Source organism: Plasmopara halstedii (genome assembly GCF_900000015.1).
Source record: "Plasmopara halstedii genome assembly, contig: Scaffold_323, whole genome shotgun sequence".
Classification (NCBI taxonomy): Eukaryota; Oomycota; class Peronosporomycetes; order Peronosporales; family Peronosporaceae; genus Plasmopara; species Plasmopara halstedii.
Window position 1 is genome coordinate 2,440,551 of NW_020187244.1, and position 12,118 is coordinate 2,452,668.

The 12,118-nt window shown below is 43.9% G+C and overlaps 1 protein-coding gene across 1 annotated transcript; it reads left to right on the plus strand.

Moving 5' to 3' along the window:
• Positions 1-1,661: 1,661 nt before the first annotated feature.
• Positions 1,662-1,861, plus strand: PHALS_08966 (uncharacterized protein; the record flags this gene model as incomplete). Its single annotated transcript, XM_024724410.1, has 2 exons — positions 1,662-1,748; positions 1,799-1,861. 2 exons carry the CDS (start codon positions 1,662-1,664, stop codon positions 1,859-1,861), a joined length of 150 nt encoding a protein of 49 aa, XP_024575290.1.
• Positions 1,862-12,118: the final 10,257 nt, after the last annotated feature.

The following is a 12,118-nucleotide window of genomic DNA, read 5'->3' on the forward strand; positions in this document are numbered from 1 at the left end:
CCAATGTGTGTGTATGTGGGATGAGAGTGGTTGGACCCCATAGCCATTGCCAAATTAAGTCGTCGTCTCGAACTTTCGTCATACTTTGCGTATTCAAAGTTGTTTGTGTATATAATGCTTAATGGATTATGTAAAGTCGTGAACGCTAATCGTAACCTCCGAATAATTAGGCTGCGGAACCATATATAGATCCTTAATGAGTTACCAAGCCACTAGGTACACAAATTACCGTGACAGCAATAAGCTTAACGTAACCATATCGCTTTATAAATGTTTTGGAAATACCATATTTACAGCCATGATGTAGTGACAGGTGGTGAGATATTTTTATCAAGCGATGAGGGATCTCATATTCTCAGGGTCAAACTCTTAATTTAAGAAACGAAAGCGTTGATACAACATAATAGGTCCACACTGCTTTGCCGTTTAAAACCATTGCGCAGGGGGAACACCCACTGCACCAAGGGTTCGTCTTGACACCTTGTATCGAATTGTTCCAACACTCACGAGCATAATTCCTATCGGAAGCCTCTCGCTAATTTGCTCACATGGCTCGACGAGCCACTGAAAAGACTCGCCCCCGTGGACGAAGAACCTCAAGCTATACTCGATGAAGCGGCCAAAGTATTCTACGATGATAACAGTTACCATGACTTTCCGAGTCCCGACTCGAAGTCGTCATTTAAAGTCATACCGCACGGTCTGTAAAAACTTCCCCGAGAACGAGCAATTTGGCTGACCACAAACTTCACACAGCTTGTCATTTCCTATGAGGATAGTGGTACAGTACCCCACAGAGAAACTGCACTTCATAACCGACGAGCTGTGCTTGACCAGGAAACCAAGCTTGTCCATCTGCAAACGCAAGCACCATAGTGACCAAAACAAAGGCGTTTTGAACTAAATTTTGTCGTAATTATGGGTGTAATTGATGGCGGAGCCCGCACATTCTCATGCGTGTGAAATGAGAGCAAATTGCACATTCTGACTCGAATGATACTGAAATCCGTTTTTGCGCTATAGAGATGCAGCTGAGTGAATTCTCACAATCCTTGAGGGTCAAATTTCTTATCTTGAGGGGTGGCAAAAGTCTCGCAGACAATCACACTCAATCTGCTTTGGTAACGAGGGCACGTCGCCTTACAAATTTGACGGCTTCACGCGCCAGTTTCAGCAAGGTAGAAACCAAACAAGAGCGTCATTTTATGCGTGACAATGTCAAGTACAAAGCGCGACGTTGGGTATCCAGATGGTCAATCACGGTTTTGATTTTTTGCTGTTAACAGCTACTTGTCTTGTCGTGGCTATTGGTATAACAACCATTAGATTACGATCTTTGAGGCAAAGGCGGGCATCTTTCGCTAGTGAGATATGAGATGCACCGGGCTTTCCTATATATTCTATTAAAGGTAACAAAATTGTGCGCTTATTTGTACGCGTCAAAGGCGCTTGGGCAATCTTGCCAAAGCAACAACTCAAACATCCCCGAGTATGAGGGTGTATCTATCATGTCAACAGTAACTGATCAACTCTATGCGACACATGTGAATAGGTCTCTTTTTGCTCGCGTAAATTAGTCGGCAGATATTGGCTCTCCCATAGATCACTTCGGAACCTTTCTCGGTTACGGCGGCACATCGATTTTCTTTGTGAAGCTTGGTATGCAGCCGCTTTTGATAAAATCCACTTTGGATGCACTCCATTCAGTGACCCGTCTAAGAGATTTTGGGCAAATTAAGTCGTCCATGGTGGGTTAGTCGCTTAAGACCAGAAACGTTGCTTCGTTTTAACGGAGCAGCTCACACCCGAAGCGCTCGTGAGACAAGATCTCTGGTTCCGCTGTAACATTCTCACGTATTGAGGTCACAACCAAGCCTTATAGTGCATTTGTTGGTCATTCAATAAAGCCGTTTTACCCGGTACAAATTCATTTTTCGTCTGCCTCTGGCATCTGTACGCTTGCTTTGTACATCTTGGCTTTCAGACTCAATTGGCGAATGACCCTTAATCTACTCGAGGAGAAGTCTCAATTTTTCTATATGGAAATATTTTTCATGTCGAATCGTATCGACAACCCCCTTGTCAACAAGACAGAAGTCATTTCGTGGCGGTGTCGAACGGACACGAAAGTTCAATGAATCAGTTATACAAAATCGTGATCTGCGCTATCTTACTAAAACGAATAAGTGGTAGAATTGACGTGAGCACGATTACTTCGCGTGTATGCTTTGGTTGATACTCCTCACCACTTCTTCAACGCATTTCATCTGATAACGGTTAGCTTGTCGCATCTGGCGCCAAGTATTTCGAACAATGTTAGCTTAAACTTTAGCTGTAAAGTGCGGATCTCCATCTAAAACATTGAACACCAGTAAGTCATGTTGACATAAACTGAGGAGTCGATGTCGCTGTCTTCAGCAACATGAGACATCTAACCTTAGACAGTTTACATAGACTGTAATGTTAGTATTACCTTATGCGATTTTTGTGGGCTTTGAGTAAAGCTCATACCAATGCTCCGACAAGTTTTTGCCGAAATCAGCGAACTGGCCAAATACTCTGCTATACGGCAAGCGTTAAACTCGTTGGCACAGTGCGCACGCGCTCATATAAATGTTCACCCATTTATACATGGCTCAGCAAGCGTTTTGCCTGTGCCCATCTGATGTAGCTACCTGAGAGGTTTTTGTGTGCCTCATGTACTATACTGAAGTCGTGGTCCTTGCCAAGGGGTACTGCAATACGCTGCGTATCGATGTCAGAAGCAAACTTTAATTCTTAAAATTAGTGATATTGTCGCGAAACTAACGCTTCTGTTGACCGACATCTGCGGTCAAACCCCCCACGCCGATCAGAGTTTTTTTAGTACAGCACATTTGTCTCAGGCATGATTCACAATACGAGTTGATTTGACGATCCACCACGTCAACAGCGTGGCATGTGACAGAACATGGTCGAAGCGACGTGAACGAGACCATACCAAGTTGACCCAGATTAAACATTACCTGGAAGTTATACTCAGGGAAAGAGAAGAAGAATTCTGCGGATCTGGGATCTCTGTGAGCGCTGTGATGACGACGGTGCTGCGCACAACGATGTACAGATCGTACATGACACGATTGACTCAGAGCCAAGCGGGCGTATCTTGTACTTGACAAGTGCACAATTTATCACATCTTCTAACGAATCTATAGATCTTATTTTCCGTTTTTAGCGTATTGGTAGCTGCGTAAAGTTACTGTAAGAGCGAAAGCATCGCAGATAATATAATGTTGCCAGTCCAGGCCGAGATATGGTCAGCATCTATTGTTGACTCTTCTGTATCACTCCAAAACCCTTGAACAATCTACGCAAAGAAATCAGTGAGGGACCGTGCCGTGTCGGTAAGATTTGCACAATACTCGTGCGTGTTGCCAGTATCACCTTTGTGGTCAGTTGTATCCACTGACCCACAATCCGACTCGACCACTGTATTAGTGAGGGCAGTGGCATATACAGCCGCAGTCGATTCGTTCGACTTTCTAGTACACACATGTCGACAACATTCTTTCGTCTAAAGGGGGGCGGTGACCGGCATCTCACCCGCATATATCTTTCCGTTGGGCAAATCGCCATGCCCACCAACAGTTCATTCGTTTCTTAGTGGTCACTTCCGAGGGCCATTCAATCTGTCTCACACTTCCTGAGTGCTCACCAGTGGTCTCTCCATACGACTTCGTATCTTTTTAAGTCAATTGGATGACATAAATCAATGAAGTGTGGACCATTACCTGCAGCATACGGCTGCCGAGCGCTTTTACCGGTGCATGATGAGTGTGGGTTCATTACTTCCGGGGGGGGGTCACGTATGCCAGGTAAACTACTTTCAATCGTTTTCGAATTAATCCATGGCTCATGCTTCTCAAGCAACGGCATTCCTAAAATCAGGTCATACCATTTTCAGTAACACTTTGCTTCCGCGCGTAGTTGCACGACCCACCAGAGTCTATCAAGACTCTAGATGGATAACCACAACCTTTCACACTCGCTATTACCACGAGTAGACCACTTCGAATTGCGTAATTAACGAAGGACAACGATCCTTCAAGTACTAAGCCCTCGAAAGTGATTCTACTACCACACTCAAAAGAGTTTATAATTACCCCGGTTGACCGCCCTGGATTCACTGAATCCCGGTGTTTTCCGAATGCCTTGTGATGCTCAGAGCGACTACGACAAGACCAAAATTGAGAGACCGTTTCCCATGTGGACAAAACCGGCGGATGTAACCAAATCGCTAACCTCCGTGACTGCGAATTCGCTGCTTACGGACAGCCATTGGTTCTGGATTTCCTGTAGTTTTAGTCACTGCTTCCATCGAATTGATCGATCGACCACGTGCTTGACTTGGCAGCCATCCTCACGCAATGCAATTACAATTGCGTCTTTTAAAACCGTCGAACTCTGGCAAAAGAATTTATTCTTAAGAGAAACAAAAGTGAGTCCTTTGTAAGCTCAATCACCATCACTGCCTCTTACTTGCCAAGTCGTACTATGTGCTATTGTCTTGACGGCACGACAAAGACTTCGCCCGATGTCGAAATGCCACATTAGGCGGAAGAAGCATCGATCCTATAGCCCTTGTCATGTGGCAAAGCAGCCGGGGCGGATGACTTCCCAAATCATCGCCCAATATTTCACATGGCCGTCCACATGCAACGTGGCGAAGGCCACTTGACTGCATTCATCACAAATCTGGGCCATTGCGATAGTGACGTCCATTTCTCGCCGCCAAAACACAAGATTTTTATCTTCGTTTCCGTGAAAGCTTTTTACCTTGGACGTTCCGTGTGTTCCCACCACTTGTGGTGGTGTTGACGGAGAAGGCCTTGGTATGCTCTGGAATAAAATCCTAAAAAGCTCATACGCAGCAAAGCAGCAGAATTTGTCAAGCGTTGAGTTGTTGCTTTTTGATCCAATAAAGCATATCAAAGACTTCGTAACCTCTGACTAAAGCTTGCAGCTTCACCACACACTCCCATTGCAAGTGTGTTTGAAACGGAGAATCCTCCCTATTGATCCGACGGCGAACACCACGTGTGGTATCCACATTATCCATAAATGAATCGATCAAGATGGTTGGCGTGAGAATTACTACAAGTGCTACGAAGTGTAACGAGAATGGCCCGTCCGTTTATACGCAGTTATTTAGTAAGACTCAAATCGGTTAATCCGCTTCACTGCGTATTGCTCGCTTTCAGCGAGCCTTTAATTTAATCGAATGAGGTGGAAAGGTAAAGTGACATTTATCTTGACCAATAAGCCTTAAACCTTCTCAAACTGATAAGTGCCTCCAATTTTAATAGAACAGAATCAGGGTATATCCAACAATGCAAGATATATAGTTAATGTTAATCATGGTGCACACAACATGTGTAATGGAACTGACTCCATTACAAATCGTTCCTGGAAGCAAATATTGCGCCAAGGATTAATGAAAATATTAGGGGAAGAGTAGCATGCAAATATGCTGGTCCACATATTGTGAATGCAACGACTGGTCGTGAAATTGTTACCAGAACATATGTTTTTTGGCACAGTTAGCGACAAAGGAAAAGCTGGTGCAGCTTGAGGACGTCACTTACGATGACCCCCGACGGGACCTCAAGTGTGGTGGTGGTGCAGGGGCTGGGTTACTACATTCGACGGTATTTTTAGCGGAACTATGCTCTTCATCGGTTACGGAGAATTCGGTTGTCGACGACAAGGATTATGTTTTAAGTGCGAAGCCGTCCTCAGGTCTTCGACCCGAATGTGGTGTTCAAAACGAATAAATTGCGAACCAGGTTCAAAGCATGCTGTGGCTACTATCGCGTGAGCATAGTAAGTTTATCGTGGAGTTTTTGCTCTAAAGCAAGCTGCTATTTTTGTGAGGGAGAGCAAGCCCCCTCACAGCGCGCCAAATTTTGTGCGTGCAAATCGAATGGTAAACGGTACACCGTTCAAGCCTATAACAAGTTGAATGCACAGACGGTTCTTGCTCAAACGCCGATTCCGCCTAAGGATGTCACCATCCACCGTATGTCTGGCTGTACACAGGTTGGTATACTTGATATCGTTGATTAATATTAGCAAATCTTGATGAGGGAGGGAACGTACCTTTGACGGCTGTTAGTACACCTTTAGGTATGTTATGGAAGTGGCTTATGATGCCAAAAGGACTACCCAAACCTCAGCAAAAGTCAATTGATTGGTATCCCTTCTGTTTCGACCACTGCGACACTTTGCACAAATCTATTTTCGGCATGTTTTGTTCATTCGAAGAACAAAGATGACATATCTGCCGAAGAAATGCACTTGGAGCACCTCCGTGCAGTGCTGACATGTATGCGTGAACATTCATTGCAAGCGAAATTTGCAAAGTGTATATTAGATGCAAACGAAATACCGATCCGTGGTTGATACATCGGTGACACGACATTCGTGCAGTCCTTGAGAAGCTTAAAGCAATCGTAGAGTGGCTGACACCGAGAAATTAAATATATCCGAGGAAATGGATTGGTTTGTCCAGTTACCCGCATCGCTTCTCGCATAACTACGCGGACATGGTACGCCCGCTGTCAAACTTGCTAGAGAATGTTGTACCATAGAAGTGGTTATCCACTTGTGAAGAAGCATTGGGTCACATCAGAAACAGCTTGATGAAAGCACCATTATTTGCTATAGCAGATGGTACGAAGCCGTATAGCGTGGTATGTGACGCTCAGAGTTTGCAAACGCTTGTGCACTATTGCAAAAGAACTCAGAAGAACACGGAAAATTTACGGCTTCTTTCATATTGATATCTTTTCTTTTTAGATCTTCTCAAACCTTCTGCAGTTTTAACTGGTGATCGGTAACTCTTGAGCCGTTATCTTGGGTAACTCGGTACAAGTTATACCATCAAGACATCACTCATCACACTTTCGATACACGATTCAGTCTCTACACTTGTCAACGCGGATGGCTCGCTAGTTGTCATTCTTTGCAAAATTCAACTTCACGGTTCGTATATACCGGGAAAACTGACTGTACTCGCTGACGCAAAGTCACGTCGTTCCGTAGGCGAAGAACGTCCAGGCCATTGTGGAGACGGTTCAGGTGGTATGATATGACAAGGTAGATCACTTCGACCATTTTCATAATAGCACCTTGCCTTTATCATTCCATGAGGCCTTGACTACGTCGACTACCATGACTGCGTCGATTTTTGTACATAGATGAGAGAACAAATTAAAGGAGCAAAATCAAGAAGTTTCCACTGCATTTGGCATGCACAGAAGACTCGAACAGCTTTTATTGAGCTGAAAGCGCATTGTCTTGAAAAAAGGGACTATTGTTTGAAAGGGTATTTACCCTATATAATGACCTACGCACACTTTTTTTACATATCGGTTTTTTGGATTTTAAAGCACAGTCAAATATACCTTGGTAAACTACCTTAATACACTACCACGGCTAGTACTCAGCACGTGATGGGACTGATGATACATCAAAAAATTGAGTCCGTAGGACGTGAGGTCTAGTAAACGCGCGCAGTACTTAAAATATGGTTCATTCTCATAGGATGCATTTGGTCTTGTTTTGTAACGGGTAAAGGACTAATATATTGAGTAAATTGAATACAATATGTACAATTGTACAAAACTCATATACACCTTGGTGGCATTGTGTTTATCCAAGATATCAAATTATCTATGTACATATGAAATCTACGAACTTCAAAAAAGGAGAGATCCGAGCTACACACCCGCTGCTAGCCGCACGTCAGATTGAATACAGTTTTTTAAGTGATGTTCAAACATGTATAATTACAATAGTCTAAACAGAATTAAGTGTAAATATATTTACTCTCGATATAGCAGAGCGAATCAATAGTGTTAATTACTCTAGGGCTCGCAGTCCCGCTTCGTACCAAGAAAACAGTGTAGTCTGATTGACGATATATTTGCGCAAACCATGAAGCAGGTTTGGTGGGACGGTGGCGTCAAATTGCTATACGAAAAACAGCAAGTGGCGAGATGACATGCTTATATGAAGCTTAATGCAGTCACTATCCCGAATCAGTACCCGCCACAAGGTTGATGGTCGTGATCAACCATTGACGGTAGACGGCAATATCCTAAACTGTGATAAGTACTCCAAGTGAAATTCTCTCGAAGCGGTGGATTATGCAACAGGGACTATATACGGCACAAGAGACGCTCAATAGTTTTGTGACACAGCTAATTATGCAACATCTAAGCTACTTACAAACTATATTGATGGAAAACCACATTGATTATTTGTAAGCGGTGCCCGAGGTATTCTTGCGTGGGTTATTTGCAATAAAGACAAGTCTTGGCACCAACAAAATCATTTTGTGGGTTGCGTCATTGAGAAGCAGGGCCCGCGATCAGATATTGTGAAACTATATGTAAACTGGCTAGTACTTCGGGTCCCGATGGAATTGATGTAGTGGTTTGGCCTGATCATAAATTCGTGCGGCGCAAACCACGTCGATATGGCGAGACCCCACGTCAGTTGGGGTGCGGCTGAAGAGGGGTATAAAAAAGCTTGATGTCTGCTCTTATTTTGGCTTTATCATATGCAGTCATACCACAAGGCTCGAAACAGTTAAGCCTTTGCAACGACCTGTAGTTTTGCTCTAAATAGTGCTTTGGTAATGAAAACGTGATCGCATTTGAGTTTTGTCATCTGGAGCAGCTGAAAAGAACAACCCATTTCATGACAAGAAAATGTTTGCGAAGAAGTATGCCCTTGTAATATTCAGGGTGCCCTGCTGGGCCCTAAGCCTGTTGTAAGTTACAAAAATAATGCGTCGCTGCGCACAGCAATGTCGCCATAAGATCTCCTAAAGAGAATGGCGAAATGGATATCCTTCATTGTCGAGTATACCTTTGCTACAGAGTATATTCCGGATCGGCTTTAAGTAGTTGTTGATGAGCTTTAGCATCGCCTTGACTATGAAACGTCGCGGTGACTTCAGCAATTTATAAGGCGAAACATACAGCGTTCGACTCAGACGCAACATGTGAAAGCTTTGCAAGCTAGGTGGTTAAGAACTCAAATTTTGCTTGGCGAAGCGTGCAGATGCAAGCCTATCTTAAAATGCTTTGTCTCGTACCATAGCACAGACCCATATAAATTCAGTGTGTTATAACGCCTTATGATGGGATTAGCAAGAACAGGTGACTGTACGAGGCACATAATATCCCTGTTGTGATCTCCTTGGAAAAGAGAAGGCACTCTGCTCGGTAAGTACACGAGGCATGTATTAGAAAAACAGCACAAATGTGCGCATTTGTGGAACGTGTCAACGGGTAAAGCTCTCACAGCATATGATGTTGTAGTCTTTTTTACCCTCTGAGCGCAAGGGCTCACTACGCTGTTGTTAGCGATAATGTGATCGATGGGTTTACAGTTAAGCTGCATATTGACAAAGTGTATTCCCAACATGACTTGAAGGTACTTATTGTATCGGATAGAAATCCGTGCAGGTTCAATTAATTCATTTTAGGTGCTTGGCACCAGATTCGATCCGTCATCATAGTTCATCTGAAAAGAGATGGTCAAAGAAGACGCGTTAATAGCGTGTTGTGGAGGATTTCCTCAAGAGCACTAGTTCTCAGAGACTGCATTATTGTGTTATTGTGGTATTTGCATTCAACCATTGATTCGCGCTGAAAAACTCTAAAGGATTCACCACATTTTACACGATTGATATTATAACCGTTACGTTGCTTGGACATCTTCACAAAGTGTTTACTGGGCTGTGATAAAAACCAGCTGGCTGATATCAGTCTGGCTATACTCGTAGCAAAATCGATGATAAGGTAGCATCATACGCATATTACAACGCTATGGCTAAGAGCCGAGACCAAAAAAAGTAACACGCCAATGCCAGAGGCTGGTTTACTCACACGAACATAGTTTTCGGCAATATTTTGATTTACATTTTATTTATCTATCTAGACGTGCAGTTTCGGCCACACTACATCGAATCTCGCACCGTCGTATCAGAAAAGGAATAACGTTATACGTTGAATATCTTGAATAAAATACGAGCGCAGCCAGCGTTCTATGTGAGTTTACTAAAGCCATCCACAATCCTGATTACGAGCCAGTCGCACATGAAGGGCTTTTTATTTCGGAGCAGCGTCTCTACCATACTCTTCAGATGCGATACTCTCTGCTCCAAAGCAACACAGCGATGAGGAAACTTAGGTTGCTAGTCCTGGACCGGTATGTTCACAGCCTTGAACGTACCGTGAGCAAGCCCTGAACAGGAGATTTCTCCAGCCTCTGACGCATGCTGTGATTGATTCTAGGAGAGAGTCGAAGTGCCATTAGAGCCCACGAAGGCCAGTTACCGGGTGTCAACATCTGCCTTGTACTGCACAATGAGCAAGGGTCAGTCCATCCAGAATGGAATGTTCGCCGGGCAGGCAGTTATGCACGGACTGTAATAAGTACCTTATGAAGTGGATGGATTACGCTCAGCCTGAAAACTTACGGGACCTTACTTCGACAATATTTCCCTGGTGCAGTACCTGTTTATAACTTGACGCACCCTCGACCTTCGTTTCCCTTGGAATAGAGGCAGGATCGCCTGTCGTAGCGAACTTTTTATTAGTGGGAGGTTATTAACCTTGCGACAATTTAGGTACTTGATTGGCAGCTGTGACAGACATTTCATGAAGACGACAGCTAGGCAGCAGAAGCTATAAGTGGTTGCTTGCCACACCAACCTCCGTGCCGTGATCAAAGGTTGAGAAGTCAAACATGAGACTACGCTCGATGCGCAACCCCTTTTCTTTAAGATGATTCTTAAAGCTTTGTGATGGGTGAGGCGATGTGTTTTTTGCAACCAATGTGAAAACTGAATCATGTACCCAGATGCATTTTCGCCGGCTTCTGGTATTCAATTTGTATCCCGCACGACAGGTACGAGTTTCCCCAGCCGCTTCTGCTCCAACTACTTTTGGGAGTGATTATCTGTCGGCTGAGAATATACTAGCGAAGCGACCTTTTTCACTTTTATTGAGCAGAAAGACCGCACTCATATGAGTGCAGGAGCTCTCAAACCTGACGGGCCTGAGATTTCAGACAATTCAGAACAATATTCACGACGTGATTTGGACAAGATCCGGTGAGAAATTTGAGCTTGCAGTAAGTCAAGATAGGAGTCTCGAGCCATGTTCAGCTTGTTGTAATCGAACCGAACATTGGCGTGGACTTCATAGCGGAATGTCAAAAAAATCCCGCCGATGGAAAAAGGGCATTGACTCCAAGATCTGTGTAGCGGAAAGGCAGAGTGCGGTCAGTGCATCTTCCTAGTAGAACGACTGGATCATCTAACGCTGGGTAAGAGCGGAGAGGTTTGGTCGGGACTTAATGAGTTACTAAGAAAATTATCAAAATGTACCCTGGCATCCTCGTCATTATTTTGTATAAGCGGTTTGATCGCGACGACAACACTGCAAGCAGGGACAGACAGATATTTTTGGCCGGTGCACGGGAGCGAACCCCGTATATGTAAGCCTAGAAGAGCAGTCAATATAGATCAGAGAGTGGATTGAAGCTTCAGAGAGAGTAATTGCTGGTAGTTTTCGCGCAGGGCTCAAGAAAGACAAAGCAAGTGTGAGCCCCAGTATGGTTATCCAATAACCACTTACCATTTATATTGGTACAATATAAACAGTAAAATCAAACAAAATTTGTATTTACTTGGTGTAATTACAAACATATCATGCGTACCGATTTTGTTCACATGGAGGTTATCATGCTTAAAAAAGGGGGCCGGAGGTCAACGTGGACTGCTAGTTGCACATCAGATGAGAGCGCAGCTTTATGTGAGGGGTAGTGAACGTATATAAGTTGTGAAGTCTGAATAGAATTGATCTTAAATATGTGTTCTTGAACGAACAGAGCGAAACACTACTTTAGAGGTCCTCGGTTCTGTTCCTGGCACGAGCGCACGAACACGTCCGTGTAACCCATCTGCGGGTTTGTTGATACAGACGCTTGATTCAAAGCTTACTCTGGGCAAAAAGCATAGATGCGGTTCTGAGCCAGCTGTATTTCGAAATTAAACGTA